The sequence below is a fragment of the Xiphophorus hellerii genome, chromosome 20 (genome assembly GCF_003331165.1).
Source record: "Xiphophorus hellerii strain 12219 chromosome 20, Xiphophorus_hellerii-4.1, whole genome shotgun sequence".
NCBI lineage: Eukaryota > Metazoa > Chordata > Actinopteri > Cyprinodontiformes > Poeciliidae > Xiphophorus > Xiphophorus hellerii.
Genome location: NC_045691.1, coordinates 19,712,793 through 19,730,934, shown reverse-complemented (window position 1 = coordinate 19,730,934; position 18,142 = coordinate 19,712,793). Strand labels below are relative to the sequence as shown.

General features: G+C 39.4%; 1 protein-coding gene across 2 annotated transcripts in view; it reads right to left on the bottom strand.

The window, feature by feature from the left end:
* Positions 1-18,142, bottom strand: part of dip2bb (disco-interacting protein 2 homolog Bb) — a 43,619-nt gene that overhangs the window by 19,484 nt on the left and 5,993 nt on the right. For both annotated transcript variants that reach the window (XM_032548387.1, XM_032548388.1), the window contains exons 2-7: positions 8,164-8,235; positions 7,149-7,301; positions 2,795-2,920; positions 2,347-2,688; positions 1,375-1,521; positions 678-797 (exon numbers count right to left, since the gene is read on the bottom strand). In XM_032548387.1, the coding sequence (XP_032404278.1) occupies positions 678-797; positions 1,375-1,521; positions 2,347-2,688; positions 2,795-2,920; positions 7,149-7,301; positions 8,164-8,235 (960 nt within the window). The remainder of the gene's footprint in view (positions 1-677; positions 798-1,374; positions 1,522-2,346; positions 2,689-2,794; positions 2,921-7,148; positions 7,302-8,163; positions 8,236-18,142) is intronic.

Below are 18,142 nucleotides of genomic sequence, written 5' to 3'. Positions count from 1 at the left end.
TAGACAGAGTTAATAATGTTATGTAATGTAATTAATTTTAAGAGCAAACAGCAAAAAGATTGTTAGTTTATTAATTTATTTAGTGCTAACAGAGGAGAATATTATATTTCCTTATTGCTTCTATGACATAACAAACCAAACGGAAAAGGTAAATCATTTTTAAATGTCTACCCAGGAGGCGGTACTTGAAATACGTCATATTTAATGATCTTACAAAAATTTGTTCCACTGTAGAATGTAGAATTTGCTGGCTACAGATTATATTTGTAAAAGTTTCCATAAAGACTTAAACACTTCCTACTCACTTATGGAGTTCCTCAGGGTTCAGTGCTTGGATCATAGGGATCAATTATGCTTACAATTTTTTTCTGTAAAGGTTGATTATTCCAATTTTACTTTTTCTGACATACATGAAAGTGTTGCATTTTAAGAACTTCATTAAAAAAAATCACCTTTTGTTGCTAAAAACACAAACATTGAAACACCTCCAACAATGCAAAAAAGTGTGCATAAATGATGGGAATGACATTACATAACATTAAATTGTAACATTTTCTTATTACTACATTTACTATCCACAAATGTGAAACTAGATGGCATTGTGTACATGTTTGTGGATAAAGTAGTTGTAACTCGACTTCAGGGTAAGGGTCAATGAGTTCTATGAGCCAACATACCTTGGACAATCTCCTCAGAGTCATCAGTGAAGAACTCACTGAGTGGGGGTCTCTTAGGCCTCTTCAGAGTGTTTAACAGCTGCTGGATCTTTGTGGAAACTCTGCTGCTCACAGGAACTCCTACGAAGAGGGTAAAGGCGGAAAGACGAAAGAATGAAGAAGTGACATTTCACAGCTCTAGCAAACATTACAATACATCAGGATGTGTTCAAATGTCTTAAAATCTTATCATCTGCTGTTCTTCATTCCATTTCATAAGTTTGAGAATGAGTTTGGGCTTTTAATTAGCATTAACTTCGATGTTGGGCAATGAAAAGCAGCAGCTCTAGGTGGGTGTCATCAATACTGGGAAAACACAGAGAGATCTGGGAGAACGGTTTTCAGTCTCAGGGCCACACATGAGGATTGTTTGTTGTATTCCCTTCTATGATCATCCAGTACAAACGACAGGGAGAGTGAGGGTTCACCAGGAAACAGGAGATAAGAGGCTGTGGTTATGAAAAGTTTCCTTACTCTGCATATTAGTTCTCCCTGTTAGCCAGTCAAAGAAGGATCAAAAAGACAAAAAAAACATTAAGTCTGATGCATGTAATACAAAAGATGAAAATCAACACCTTTCTCATGACAGAGAAAAAGGCAAATGTTAGTAAAAAGATGCGTAGGCTTAGGTTTGGCCATTGTGTGGCGAAGCTGTTACCGTCAGCGGTCTCCATCATGCTGGAGCGGCTGTGCCCGCGGCTCATCCCTCGGACGACGGCGTTGGAGGGCAGGTCCACCCGGGGGCCTCTGGAAGGGGGGGCCACAGCCGTCACATCTGGAGGAGGGGCGGAGTTCTCAGAAGGAGCTGAAAAGAAAATGAAGTGCAAACAAGTTTCACTAGAAATAAGTAAAAAAAAGTAAGCAGGTGGACTAGATGCAGTGAAATGTTTTGTCAAACCCCAGAGACGTGCATGTACCAGATTAGAGTTATTTTGTTATTTGAAGGTGAGATTTACTTATTTCCTGAACTTTCCATAAAATATTAACAGATGCATCATTTGGTTATTTATAAAAATTTGAAAAGTTACAGTGGGCCAAGTATTGAACCTTGGGGTATTCCTTTTTTTATTCAAAAAAAAACAAGACTTTACTGTAATGACTTTAACGCAACATTCTCTAGTTCCTAGTGTACAGAACATGGTTCTATGGATATTAGCCTTCACTCTGTGCAGAATAAATGATTTTTCTACTTTCTATTAATTATTAACGGATTCTTCATTTGGCAAGTTATAATGCTCAGAGAACTATTTCATAAATTCATGATCGCATGAAATCTTTTAAAAAAAAACATATTGAAGTTGGTGGTTTTAAGGTGACAAATTGTGGAAAATCTCAACGTACCTGACAAATTTGTAAAGGGTTGTAGCTCTGTTCATGTGTTACAAAATATCCAACATGGTGAATATTCGGGGGGGGGTTCTCCTTTTTTAAATATTCACCAGCAGGTATATGTACAATAAACATTATAGTGACAAAAAGCAAAAAGGGGCATTGATCTACAGAATAATTAACCAGATAGTAGAATGAACACATGGTGAATATTCTTTTATTGGACTTTTTAGGGTCCTTAGCAAACTTTGACTACGAGAGCAACTTGTGTCCATGAATATTTCATCAAACTCTTCCTCACCAATGCGACTGTGAGCCAGCATGTCCGTCACGGCTGCAGTGCGGCTCTGCTCCTGAGGCTGGCGGTTAGGTTGTTGCTGAGGTTGCTGCTGGGGTTGATGGTGAGGCTGATACAGCGGCTGGTACTGCGGCTTGTACTGAGGCTGAGGCTGGCTCTGCGCCTGAGGTTTGGCCTCACCGTGTGACATCGTGGAGGACGCGGAGGATGAGGTGGAGGAGCCCTGGGCGGAGCGGTTCATCCAGTAGTCCGAGCTCTGCAGGTTGGGATGGACTTGAGGCTGAGGAGCGACCGCTGAAGACTGTCTGCGTGCAGATGTCTCATCTTCAGACCCTGACGAGGAATCTGTGAAAGACAAAAAAAAAAACGGCATAATGTTTAGTTTAATATGTTGATGTCTAAATTTACAGCTGCATTGAAAGAGAGATAAAAGACTTCTTCTGGGTATTACCTGGTGGGGTCCGGGTTTCAATGGGGGACTGCACATAAGTGGAGCGCCGCTTGGTTGGCATTGGAAGCGCCATTTTTTCCTCTTTGTTTTTAGCCAGTGCAGCTTGGACAGCCTCTGTATGGATATCTGCATAGGCAGAGGAAAAGGTATACACCTTGAGTCCGGCATACTCTAGTTCTGACGCAAAAACAACCAGACAACAAGAAAACCAAAAGAAAAGAAGAAAAAAAATCAGCTTAAATGGACCTAAAGTTTAAGATTTTGCTATCAAAAGCCCGCGGCCTTTGCAGGCCAACTTGCTAAAAAGCTCTGGAAGTTCTAGATTCATAAGATGTGAACACAGGAAAAAACTTTTCTCATTGGCACATAGAAGATTTTCTTTTTCTAGTTAGATCTCGCAAGCAAACTCAATTCAATAATCTTACAAGATTAAATCTATCTAGACTTGATGAGAAGGATTACTTTATTATCAACACATATTGGTGATAAAGATTCAAGACCATTTCAATGGTTGGTTGGATGGATGGATGTTTCAGTGTTTCTTAGCGAGAACATTTTAGCTTTTTTTTTTGCCAACACACCGCTAAAATCTGAGGAAGAAGTGATGAAAATGTTTTCTCGACAAAGAATGAAGCCACGAGGAGAGAATAAAATAGTGTATTAGCCCACTCGCAAGCCTACACAGAAAAAATGCACACAGCAATAAACACAGAGACGCTGTTCACTCGATGACACCCACAGGCGCATTAAATGGCACCACGTGACCGGGAGCACGCTCAGACCATGCAACACAACATGTGCAAGAGAATTATGCACTGAGAGAAAACACATTTATTACTTCAGTGAAATTGTTTGAACATCGAGAGATAAAAATAAATCAAGAGCAGCCCACTGCACAGCAGCAACGGGGACTATAATTACGTAAATGGCACTCTGATGAACAGATTACTGTGGGTTAAATTATCCTTCTTCATAATGTGCATTTTTTCAGCGTCAGGAGAGGGTGACTCCTCAAACGTGTCCTGAAGGATGATGGAGTTTCACAGAGACAGTGTGGCGTTTAGAGGCTGGACATGTGTTTAACTACAGGTCCAAGCTACACTGACAGCTGAATCCAGTGGTACAATACAAGCCTGATATGGTACATCTGTAGCACATTAAATGAAAGTAGTGAAACAAAACAGGGAATTCTTTGCCTTAACTTTGTTTTATTTTTTACAAGTTTGAGGCTCGATATTTCATTTACACTTGAAGCTTAATAATAAGAGTAATAATGTGGAATTGGTAATAATGTTTATAGGCCATACCTATTGGAAGTGTAGGAACATAAACAGTGTGTTTACTGGTCGAATGAAGGCCAGGCTTTACAGCTTATAAAGTTATGTTTTATATCATAGTTTTCTGTTGTTCAGGTTGTTTGGGTTCAAGGTCTTGATTAAACTAAACAAAAATGACCTATCTGAACTGAACTGCACAACTTCTATAGAGAAGTAAAATTTCTACATATTAAAGTGGATGTACACAAAAGTTCTGCTTTGTTTGCGGTGTGTGTCACAGCGGCACATGCAGAAGTCGTTACTTCTTGATGGAACATTACTGGATTTAATTTTTCTCACAGTCCTTTTTATGTCTGATTATTATGAATACATACAACTTTAAAAGTTCTGCACAGAAATATGGTTGTATGCATGACACTGGATATCATTTTGAATACTAGAATGATGACATCAACTCCAATTAATCCACACATCCTCACTTCTAATTCTTTTCCATCCATTTATCACAATATAAGCACCATTAGTCTTAAGTTTTAAGACATTAATCAGTAAAATCTGTATCAAGGTCAGAATAAAAGATAGTCAAATCTTTTTATCAGGCCAAATATACAAGTATTATAGTCTATTAAATATTTTTGATCTGAGCAATTCTATGAAACGGCAATAATGCACATGCTGACATTGCTATGACAAATCAATTTTGATGAATTGTGCAGCCGTGACAGAAAATCTCAAACTGGACTGCTTTGACTGAAGTTGTTTATTTATTTAAGTTATTTACCTGACAGTTGCATTTTTTAAGTTGCATACTTCCTGTGTCAAAATTACAAGTATTTATGTGCCAATCCGCCATCTAAGCATATAGAGCAGTTGAAAAATTACTTACTGAATTTTATAACCTGCAAAGCAAAATTCTACGTTTATGAAGCATTGTAACATTTAAATGTGTGTAAGTTTTGAAATATGTCACAAGTCAATTCATCAAGGAGATATCAAAACAGAGATTAAACCTACAGTACTAACATTAGCATTGTACTTTAGCAAAACTCCACACACACAAAAAACACTGGCAGCAGAAGCAGCTAGTAGATAATAAAGGTTATCTTTATTTGTTGGTTCTGATGTAACTTCTGAAACAAAACAGTTTCAGTAGTAAAAATGTTTAGCAGCGTTTAAGTGATGCTACTGGTCATTGTAGTTCTTACTTAAACCAGCTAATCCTGTGTTGGAGCTACATTTTTCCCCCCTGATTTCAGCAGAAAGATCGAATTGAGATTAAAAACATCTTTTTCAAGGGAGAAAGTTGACTGTTCAAAAAACAGATGAGAGACTGCAGCGTCATCAAAATAACTGAGCTAAGTTTGACACTATTCTGATTTCACATGAAATGTGTGTCATTTTATCACATTTTAAAGCTGCAAAGCATCTCATTAGGACTTTGTGTTAGTAAATTCCTGGTTTTTATGACTCCAATAAGTATTGGAGAAGAAAATCTTTATTGGAGCGTTACTAATTACAACTGCTAATCTGTAAAAACTAGTACAAATAGTAAAATATTATAGTCATTAACAACCAACCATTACCAAGTTCCCTTTTTTATCAGTACCAAAAGATAGCATAACTTTGTCACTGAAACATTTTAACACAGTTTTAAAATATATATTGTAAAGTGTTATTGATTTAAATGAAATGCACATTGAGCAGAAGTGAGTTGGCTGTCACAGCGACTCTTGCTGCATCTTGTTTTCCTCCAGTGACTTTGTATAGATCCACTGCTGCTGACATTTCAGATGACTCCACAGGTTTGTGCTGTTTTCTTATTCTTCTCTCTTCCAGCTCCCCACCCTTATCAGTCAGCAGCAGGTCTTGCACTTGGGCTTCCCTGGATGTGGCTCAATAAAATACTTAAATAAGGAATTGGAACCACCGTTGAATTATTCACTGTTCATAAATAAAGAAGCCCAAAAGCCGCAGTCAAATGTGTGAATATTGGGGAAACAAAAACTGGGATCATTTCCTGATGAAAAAAACAGTTGAATTACTTTTCTTATTATAATTTGAGCAGGCAGTGCATTGTTGTCACATTTGAAGCTAAAGTGCAAACTGTGGTCCCCTGAGTGGGAAACTGTGGAGCAGATGATCTAAAAATAGAATGTGGAAGGCTTGCATGTATGGATGCAGAAAAAAAACATGTTGAGGCTTTGAAAAACAGCAGGTCTTTTGATTAAAAAAATGACACAAACTAATAACAAAGACGAAGTTAAGTTAAATTTCTGAAAGAAAAAAAAAGGGTGGAGCTCTTGTAACAATTTTGTGGGACTACAGTACTAGAAAAATGTGGCTCACTAGCACAGGTTACTAATGCAGGCTGACACGTATCTAAGGTATTTTAAGGACCAGATTTTCACAGACAAATTTTATTTTTTTCAAAACAACTCTTGATGCATGTGAAATGTTGGATCGGCACATTTAGAGTTGGTCCTATCTGAGTCGCTCTTGAATTTTTGATTTAGCTCTGATTTCTCCCTCTGTTTTGCTAAGTTGTTTTTAAACATTTGTTTCCTCAGTAACTCGGTATAACAGTCAGGCTCTGGTTCATATGGCTTCTTAGCGAGCCTGCTGGAGTGTTATTGTGATTCCCACAAGAGCAGAGCAGAAGGAGACGGTACGCAGGATGTCCAAATGAACACTAGCAGTATTCTCCATGTTGTTTCGGTGACCTTTTACCTTGACTGCTCAGACTCTCCACCATCAGGTTTCCCCATCAAGATCAGTGTTGGCTTTTCACTAAGTACCGTCACACACATCCAACCAGTGACATCATATTACTGAGAGTGGGGGTCCTCACAAAGGGGTTCCCCAGCTGCAGCCCTCCACTGCTGACGGTTTCTCTAATCTCCTCACACTCCCATAAACAAACACGCTTCTAATTAACTCCTGTTTAATTGGTCCCTTTGAGACGGCCCAGAGTGTGATTTTAAACACCGGCTCACTCATCAAGACCGGCTGATGGAGGCTCATCAAAGGTGCTCAAAGTTTGAGAAGCAAGTTAAATATCAGTGAGACTGTTTCCTGACCTGATCTGTAGCGGTCATCCCTGGTTCCTCCGTTACGATGCGTCCGGCGAGAGCGCCGTTCACGGTACCGGGATGAGTTGGCGGGGGCCGGAGCAGGGGCGTGGCTGGACGAACTGGGAGCAGGGGGCTGTGCATCATTCTGAGGGGGCGCCACTGTCAAACAAAAACAACAAACCTCTTTTAGTGTGAAAAATATCCCATATAAACAAGAACATCTGTAGTTTTTCATGTGAGCAGAACTTTTGTGTTTCAATATTGGTAGATCTGAGACAACAAAAGGTCATTACTTTAACTTGATAATCCACAGAGGAAGTTCCAGACTCTGTGAGCTCACCTTTTGGACAAAATAGCTTCAAAACTGTCCAGTTATAACTAGAGAAGCCCTCAGAAATGGGTTCGTTTTCAGCCCGCTGGCCTCATTCGATACAATTTCTGGACATACTAAACCTAAAGTGTCAATAAGTGGCACTAATAATAAAAGTTCAGTGTGGAGGTTGTCACTCAGGCAAGAAAGGTCAGTTTCCTACCTTCAGTAGCAGTGTGCAGAGCAGTGAGGCAATTTAAAAGGGAAACTGGGGAATTTGGATATAGATTGGAGCTTCTCTAGTTGTATAATCCAACACTTTTCTACTTGGAAGTCATAAGAAAATGGGCTTTCTGATCATTTTTATAAGCACAAATATTTAGAGGCTGCTCAAATAAATAAAAGGCTTACTCAGAAATTTGATGTTTGTATCTTATGGTACATCAGCCTCTTGATTTGATTAAAATGCATTTAATTTTCAGGAAGTATATCTGTTTGGGGGGGAGAGGGGGGGGGGGGGGGGGGGTTGCATTATATGGCTTCAGGAAAACATCTGGACAAATGCAGGACGGTCAGGACAGTAAAACCACCCAACACAACAGGCTGAGATGGTTTTCTCTGTAGTAGAAACATTAGCAATAAGGTAAAGGGTCCAGATATCCAGTAGAGTCTGTGTGTGTTCTCAGAAACTAAGAGGCAATCTGATCTTACCTGGAGTTTGGATTATGTAGGGAGCCAGGAGTTTAGTCCTCTTCTTCTCGTAGCCCTTCTGAGTGATGTCACCTGAGTGAAACAAAAATGTTACTCAGATTTAAATTTGCAGAAAAACACACAAACAGCAACTTATCCATCGATTGCGCCTCACAAAATAAAAGACGAAGTTATCAACATTCGCCAATGATTGCATAAATTAACAGTGACTCCTTCTGATGTCGAAAGAAGCCATCTGTGATCAAGAAAGGACAGAGCGACAGGGAAAAATACCCACGTTGGAAACCAGTAGGCAGGAGGGTGAAAACAGATGGGTGCGCACAGTGTTGCATTAATCTCTAGAGATGACTGCAGGCGTCAAGGATGAGCCTCAATGAAGGGAAAAACAAAACAGGACTAAATGTGGACGGAAGCGTGGGCTGGGGACAGGGTGATTCAGAGACTCAGAGAGAAGTGACGACAGCGGATGAGAAGGTGGAAGATGAAAAGAAGATGACGAGAGCACAGAATAGGAAATGGTGGCAATAAGGAGAAAGTGAGCAGACAGAGGTGGGCCGATACTAATTCATTGCCCTGACTTTAACCTTAACCAGGAAGCAGGCAAGCAAAGCCGTGACTGGGGCCGTGCAGACTCGATGCTAATCTTTCATGTGGGTAAAGCCGATTCACATTTTCACATGTACAAGAAATCAATCTGTGGAGCCTATCCCCACTTTTCCAGAAAAAACCATCAGGGATGGATCATCCATTCCTGTTTGTTCCTGGGTGAACTGAATATAATCCTAGTTTCAATAAGGTGAAACCTGTTAACTTTCTGTTAACAAATTCTAAACTTGGTTTCTGAAACGCTGAGCTTTGCTGAACAATTATTAAGACTTGGACCAATTAAAAAGTTTTCTGCACCTTACAGAGATAAACAGGCATGCTGCATCACTTTGTGTACAACATGATTGTTTTAATCAGCTAGTCATATTTTGATTGGCATTCAGTGCTAATCATTAGTGTTTTCATTAGACACGGAGCTAGCAGTGACGATAAAGGTTCCTGAAAAACACTGAATCCAAATTCATCACTTATTATTATTTTCACCTTTTTTGAGACAATTGAGTCTAAAAAAGCATCTTTTGCATAAAATGTTTGTGCAATGTATGACGTTTCTGAGTCCCGGATCTTTTGGGACAGCAGCTGGAAAGGATGAATCCAGGTCAGAGACTCCAGTTTGGTTCTGGAGGTTCTGGTGCTGGAAGAAATGAATGGAGCAAGGCAGCTACATGCATCTGGAAGAGCTCTGAGGCTGATAAGTTAAAACTGCGAAAAACATAAACACGGAAGGTCGTCTAAGAACAATGATCACAGTGACACTTCTGGGAAAATATTGATGGATTATTGACACATTAATAATACATGTGCAAAATTCAACTGGTCTTACTGTTGTAAGTAAAATCAGCACTTTTATTTATTTTTGCATATTTTGCTCAAGTAATTTTACATGCTGGAAAGTAAAAACTGAGGTTAGGTTGCCGGGGTCAGATGTTTGTTTTTGAAAGATTTGTGTTATTTACGAGCTCTGTGGCTTTATCTCAGTGGTTTATCATCGCAGATAAGATGGCCTTGCTTAAATATTTGGCACATGGCAGCGGAAAAACCACAGACAGTGGGAATAAGCAAGAAAGCTCATGTTTGTAAGGACATCGCCCGGGAGCTCGCTCCGACAAAAATACCAACTGAGAGGCAGGGGAGCTTCTTTTTTTGAGGAAGAAATACGGAAGAAAGGCAAACACTTCCATAAGTAATGCATGAACAGTACAGTTGGCTGCGCTCAGTCACATGATTTATTTTTAGCTTATGTGAACAGGCAATTTCTCTGCCGAAACACAGAGAGAGAGAGGAAGAGATGGAGACTGGGATGGGGGAGGGGTCAGCGTGCATTAACTGAAACCCAAAGTAATCGCTCCTCCATCTGGATCATTTTCCAGCAGTTAGAGACGAGAGAGTTAAACTATTAACCATCACCGGATATGTTGGGGGGAGGGGAAATTGGAGAAACTGGTGGATAATAATCACCATCTTAAATATTTGCATTTGCAAAATGTGCATCACACAAACACAAATATGAACCAGTACTTGTATGCTCCCAATTGGCAGGTTACCAGGGGTCAAACCACAGCTGCACCATAAGGGGAGAAAAGGGCCTCACTTGTTACCACACTTTCCCACAGCAACTCAGTCATGTCTGTCCCAGCGCCGGACGCCAAGATCAAATGATTTCATTCGACCTTTGCACGAGACAGCCGCAGCTCGTCCTGGTTGGACAGCAAGAACGATGCAAAACATCAAAGTCGTCCATCCTCTCCGGCCCGAAAGCTCTCCAACTTTCTGTTGTCGGGAATATTTGAGCTGCAGCTCGGCTGCTCGCTCTCCTTCTGCCCCACGGCCTCTCAGGCTGAATAGTAATTGGCTGCACATCTTCATTCTCTTTCTCTCTCTCTCTCTGCTTCCCACCCCCATCACATTACACTCAATTGGCCTCGCAAGAAAACAACCTAAATTTATGTCAACACCTACTTGTTAAAAATCAAACAAACTATATAGAATATGACTTTAAATCTATAAAGTCTGGTCCAATCTTTGAGATGCTGTGTGCTGACTCCACCATCAAGAGCCAGTGATAGGAGCTGGCACCGTGCCCCTCCTGCCTTTGTTGTTTGAGTTCAAGTCGGTAATTTTCAACAGGATTGTTGTTTATTCAGCAAAGCGAGGGTCCTGAGGTCCAAAGAGCTGGCGCGGTTTTATCTGCAGAATAAACATCTGAGACCTCCCAGAGGCTTCGTTTTTGTTCTTACCTAATCCAACTCATCACGTACAGGCACCAGTAACCGGAAACACATATCCTGCATGAGTATCAAGAATATGGTAATTACTCTGCATGTTTTTAAGGGGCAGCAGTGGCTCAGGTGGAAGAGGTTTGTCCTGTAACAGGGGGGCTGCCCATTAACCCCCAACCCATCTGTCTCAGTCACTTTGTCATTGCGGAGTCCTTGGACTTGATAAAGCACTATCCAAGTGCAGTCCATTTACCATTTAAACGGCAACAATGTTTGGGTTTTAAATCAGAACAATTTAAATGAAATGGGTTCTTCACTGCTCAAAACCATTTTCCTGTAGATTCACTGTAATATTTAGGACAATCCTGATGATTCGAGCAATAACTATGAGTATTATGAGGTCTTGTAGGGGCCGTTATGAGCATGCAGTTAATTTTTTACATAACACAATATACAGCTCTGGAAAAACTGAAGAGTCCACTGCACTGAACCCCATTGAAAACCTCCTGGTTCTTCCACCAAATAGTGATTTCTGAACTCTTCCTGAGTTAAAACATCAGTATTGTTGTTTCTAAATTAATCTAAACTTGTTTTCTTTGCATTATTTGAAAGCGCTGCATCTTTTTTGTTATTTTGACCATTTCTCATTTTCTGCAAATAAATAATAAATTTTTGCTTGGAATTTTGGAAACATGTTGTCAGTAGTTCATAGAATAAAAGAACAATGTTCATTTTACTCAAATATATACCTATAAAGAGGAAATCAGAGAAACCGTATTTATTGCCATATTTCTTATTTACTGGCAGCACACAAATGTTTTTTTGTTTTTTTTACATTGCCTGTATGCTTGTGTATGATTGCAATGTGGAGCAGTTCAGAGGGTTCTCTTGCTCTTTCTTGCGCCTGTGCTCGTGAACTTGTGCATGTTGGTACAAGACCACAAGTATGTCAACACTAATACGCTGTGTGACTGACAATTAGGCTTATGCAGCTACTCAAAGAAGCTGTGAGCGAACTCAAATTAAACCCTGCAACCATTTTCTTCCACTATAAGCACACAAAATAGTTTCTTGCAATAAAATGTTTTCCACAGATCACACAGCTGTTCTCTTTGATCAGATTGCTCCCGACAGGTTATATTTGAAGAGACGTTTGTAAAGCTGTTAGTAATTTCAACATGCATTTTTTTTTTTCTGTTTTAGAAGGTTGGAGATGCAGAGACACACCAAAAGAAAACACAATTATCTCACGTATAATGAGACCTCTGTGTATATTCTGTCACAGTGGATTATATTACTGAAAGAGAAGACACATCTGTACTTCTGTTGGTTCAGACCAAAACTAGTATTACAAGTCCAGCAGGGTGAAAACGGTCTCCAATCATTTTCCTCCTGTGGAATAGGAAGCTGGGTGTGGCCAACATGGGAAACAAAGAGAATCATGTTTTCCTCCACACATTCATTAAACTCATCCCTGATGGGACTGATGACATCAACACACACACACACAGTCCCGAGAGGCCCAGTAATATCAAGGGTCACAAAGATAAAAGGCAAGTAAGTGCAGGTACGTATTTGATGTCCCCGTCCTGCTTGGTGGATGCAAAGTTTTCTCTTGTGATAAAAAAGCAGGAAGAAGCAGGGACCGACATATCTGATGCACACTTTAGCATTTACTGGCATCTGCTGCTACATAGACTGTTACTCAATATTTCAATTCAAAAATATTTTATTTGTCCCAAGGGCAAATGAAATGTTGTCGTTCAAGTATCTTCAAAAGAGTCATTGTGGATGGTGATGCTGTGGGCAGGAAGTTTTTTTTTACAAATCTGAATAAGCTTTTGACTGACGACTGTTGTTGTATGACACTTTCATGACAGTCACAACATGCTAACAGCTCAATTTCAAGGCAACAAAGATGATATTCCACAGTAACATGCCCTGGATGACAATCAGTGGTGGACAAGCACCGCTGATCCTCCTCATTTGCTTTTCCTGCTTCTCTTTTAAGATTAGGAAAGCGGTCAGGGGGAAGTTAGAGTCGGAGATGTGACCAGGAGAATAGAAGAGATAGTTTAAAGTTCCAGTTGCCACGGTTACACATCATAACAACTGAACCGTCTAAAAGTAAAAAAAGTAAAAGCAAAAACCCTTCTAGCAGCATAGCATTCAAAACCAGAGGGAATAACAAGCAATACCTTAACCAAAAGAATTATGAACAAAACTCGACAAAATGATTAAATCAGAGCTAACATAACAGAGCTGCTGCCACCGTGAGCATTATATTCTATATCCAACCTTATTTACTGTCTAAACACCTCAGAGAGCTGAAGATGAACAGCTCTAGTGGTTTGAAACCAGAAGCAAGTCTAGTTTCATGAGTGAAGTAATACCAGACACGAGCAGAAACCGGAAAACTGAACAGAGATGATCCAGTTAGAGACAGTCTGATGAACAGTCTGCAGTCCAGTTTATTTGAACACCTCCTTCAACATTCAGACTCTTTTTTTGTGCTTTGACAAGAAGAATGAATACAACAGATAAACAGAAAAATATCTGAGAAACATCCTGAAAGTGGGTGACTAAAAAAAAATTGCCACTGGTTTAAGGATTTTTCTTATAAGGTTTAGATTTTTTTATTTTTTTTTTAACAGGAGCATATCCAGGTAATGTTGCTGTTTTTGTGGAGTCGTTTCAGGTCAGTTGGTGGTCCTTCAGTGTCCTGAAAACAGTCCTGAAAACATTGTTTTACTCTACTGAGGTTCAGCTGGCAAACAAGGAGCAATTACCACATGTAAAAAAAAAAAGCACAGACTGGCTTCTCATGCTGCAGCCTTGATACCACTAAAAAATTTAAGCATATGAGATTCACAAAGACAATTAACTGAGCTGATTCAGAAATATTTCCTGACAAAAAGAAAACAGCAAAGCCGATCACTCTTAATAAGGCAATACTGTTTAAGGAACTACAGCTTACAAATTATGAGAATATGTTGTACAGCAGTAGATAACAGGCTAGCTACTTGAGAAAACAGCTTGACATATTAATCAACTAATATCAGATTAGTATATCTGTTTTACTTTGTAAAGAGAAGAGCAAAAACGCAATATAAACATAATTACTTGAAGTATCTACAACTACAGTTCAGTTTGGTTTAGTTTTTGCCAACAGTTTTACTTGAACAGGTTATAATCACAGGGTATGCCATCCAAATAGTCACATCTATCCTGAGTTTATGGCTGGATGAGAATCTCCTCAATGTATTGTCTGACTGTCTGAAGGAAACAGTTCTCACGTTTCATGTGTAACAGCTTTTACAGCTTGGTGCAGTTTTTTGGCTGCAGCATATGGTTATTTTAATCTGGAATGGTTTCTGGAAAGGGCAGAGCATTATGTGGAAGTGCACATATGGGGGCAGCACGAGGGTTGTGTCAGCAACAACCTGGTCAACATGAAGGAGGAAGTGGTGATAACATGGGGTGACAACTAAAAATGATCACAGAGATATATTTCTAATAAAGAAAGAAAGACTGATTCTGGTAATCAGGAGGACCCTGCTAAGGTAATGATACTTTTTAGTTGATTCAATTTAGCCACAACTTAGTCAGAAGTCTTAAAATGATGCCAAAACTGACACCTGCTGCATTTCCAGTAGTAATCCACAGTCCTGCTGCTTTCTATGTTCTCTCATGGAAGTAAAATGAATCAGTGTATGAGTGCATCACAGTTGCATCCCATACAGAAACAGTATTTACAGGCCAGTTTATCATAAAGGAGAAAGTAGCATGTACACAAGAAGGAACCTAGATTAAATGACAGAGCACTCACTGGTCTGCATTGCAGGTTGAGTCCTTCTATTAAATAATTGAGTGAACACACACTGACCTATGAACCACTTACTGCTCTCTATGCCAGAACCACCAACAACCTTGAATTATTTCTTTTAGCTTTTGACATTTTTACCAGCCAAAGCCAAATAATAAATCATAGAGTTGTAATAATGATAATGGGACGGCGTAAAAAGCAGCCTAAAAGGTACAGCAGTTTAAAGCCCATGTGAGGCTCCCTGCGAACATGAAAGCAAGATGATTCAGGATTCAGCTCCCCAGCTGACTGGGCAGCTCTCTGTGAAGGTGTGCACCAGAGTCTCCTCTAAATTATTCAGTCGTTTCAGAACAGAGCTTCATTTTTAACAGTGTTTGTCTGTGTTCCCGGCCGAATTAAAGGCTTAATATTAAAAAAAGGAAGCTATTATGTTTTACAGTGACAGGATCAGTGCCAGAACTTTTTCTTTCATCATGTTTGGTCGAGTCCAGGCTGGAAGGCAGAAAACCAGAGGGCTGTTGCTCTGAAACACTTAACGACTGAAATCTGTTTTTTCCCGGGACCTGTCAATGGAGTTTGCACACGCAAAAAACAAATCCATCTAAAAGTACTGCAACTCACTCTGTATGCACACACAGTCAGTGTTATTCGATGGGTTTTAAGAAAGGAAGACGATATCTTCAGATTTTTCCTTCCATAAATAATCTACTATAAAAACATAAGCATAAATGATTTTATTCTTGCAGGACTTCTGATTATATTTTTGACCACCTCACGGTTTTAGTAAGTGGCATTACAACGATAACAATAACATTATATTTCAAATGTAAAATGTTTGGTCAAAAAACTATTTTCAATCAGTCTTCAACATTGCTGCAGAGGGATTATGACTTCCTCTTCATCACAAATTGGTATTAATGCAGCCACATTGGAAGGTTTGTTTAAGGTCACACCACAGCATCTCATTTGTACTTAAGCCCAGACTTCAGGCCATTCCAGAACAATTTTTTTCTGGTGGATTTTCTGGTGTGCTTTGGATTGTTCTCTTGCTGCATAATTCGAGGGCCCTTAAATTTAAGGTCAAAAACTGATGGCTTGATATTCTCCTTTATGCTAGAGAACCGATGGTTTCATTGGTTACATCAACTCATCCTCCTCCTAAATCCCAGGTTGTCACAGTAGCACTCTGATGTTAGATTATTGGCATGATGCTGTTTTTATTGTGTTGGTTTTATGCCGGATGTAACGGGATGGCACACCTTCCAACAGGTTCCACTTCAGTCGAATCAGAATATTTCCCTAAAAGTCTTGGGGATTCTCAAGATATTTTACAGCAAATATGGGGAGATTGTTTGTGTTGTCTTTCGTCAGCAGGGAATCATGTAGTTAGCGACATTTCAGACAAAAATTTTAAAAGAATCAGTATCAAAATCGGTACAACTGAACTGTCTAAAAGTGAAAGAGTAAAAGCAAAAACCCTTAGGAAGTCAGCAGGTCAGACGTTTTAAAGATCTTATTTGGCGAACAGTGCAACCCTAGGTGTATTCATGGAAACTAAAATATATTAAGTCTGCCACATATTCACTGCAACACACATTTCAGTCACAGGGACGATTGTAACTTGGACGTATTGTGTTCGTCTAGTTGGTAGCCTTTAGGAAACCTCAGACTAAAGGCAAAGATCTTTCCACCCATTCTCACTTCTAGTGCTGACTGGTCTCAATAACCTTCAAGTAACTTCCTTTCCAGAAAACTAATCTAATTTCAACTAGATCTGTGTGGATTAAATTTAAATTATTTTCTACAAGATCAAGATGATCAGACAGGTCAAAGAGCTGACTAACGCATGGTGGGTTTCAGACTCTAAACCAACAGCCTGATCATATAACTTTTTGTTATAAAGAGACGGTCTCATGCAACACATCAGCGGGGGGTAAAAAGAAAACCTGACAGGAAGCAGTTATTGTTGGTGGGAGTGTGAGAGGCAGAGATCCCCAGCAGCAGTTTCAGCCTAATGTGACTCACAGGCTAAATGAGCTAGGCTTGTTGCCCCCTGATGCTCTGTGACCTAGATTGAGAGATGCAGGCAGGACTATAATCTCTCAATTCTCTCCCTCTCCCACTGTATAGAACAGGCTGCTGACATGTGCGGAGACAAGAGATAGATGGTCTCCAGAAATCCACCAGACATTATTGATCCTTGACAGCAAGAGCTGAGGAGATGATTGAATTATGAAGCCGAGAAAACCTGCTCAAGTAGCTGCAAAGCGTGCCAAACTGTTTGTTTATGGGACACATTTATAGCACCACGCACATATGTAGAGTGGGACAGTGCAGATGGCATGGATCACCGGCACTGGAGTGAGTTTCCACTTGGCTTAAAGCATCAACAGCGCTGCGAAAAAGTATTTGCCCCGCAAAGGCTTCTTTATGTTTTTGTTTTTTAATCACATTTAAAAGTTTCCAGTATAGAAGAACCATATATTCTTAATAAGTACAGAAGGTAGTTTTCAAATTATGATGATTTTTTTTTTTGCCAAATCCAGGGTTGGTTTTGGCAAGTTCTTCAAAATCACTCCAATAGAGCCTACTTCCTGTCTGGCATCAACTAGTAAATCATAAACTAAGAAAAAAACGTATCTGATACTTATCGAAATGGAGAAGATCACACAACAATTTCTACAGTTGTGAGACTTCAGTGAACTACAGTGAGGGTCATGAACTACACAAAGAAAACATGATGAACCTTCCCAAAGACGACTCACAAAGGAGGTAAAAAAACCAAGAAATTAAGGTTGTGGTGTGGTCTAGTCAAAGTCTGGACATTAATCCAATGAAGATGCTTTGCCATAGTCTTAAACAACCCAGTCACACTTGTGGCTGAATTAAAACAACTCTTACATCCTCCACGGCAATGTACATTTTGATGGTTTCTGAACAGTTGTTTGTATTTATTGGCTTTAAATTGAAAAAAACTCATTAAATACAAAGTTGTCTCACATTAACTTTTGTTTGATTATGTGAACCATACATTTTCAGTCAAGATATAAAAGAAATCTTGAAGAAGGCAAATTCTTCTTCTACAGGTTTAGAGCCGCTGAGGAGAAAAAAGAATGATAAATTTATCTTAAAATTATTTTCTGACATTAATCTCAGAATTCTGACTGAATGCAGATTTTGTGAAGGAACGTGTCAGATTCAAGTGATTTTTCCTACATGGCAGAGGGGTTCCAGTAATCTGGGATTAATATTGGAATTTGTAGATTTTATCAGTGGGCTTGGTTCCATATTTTTCACAGCAATTCACTTTGGACAAAATACTTTTCGC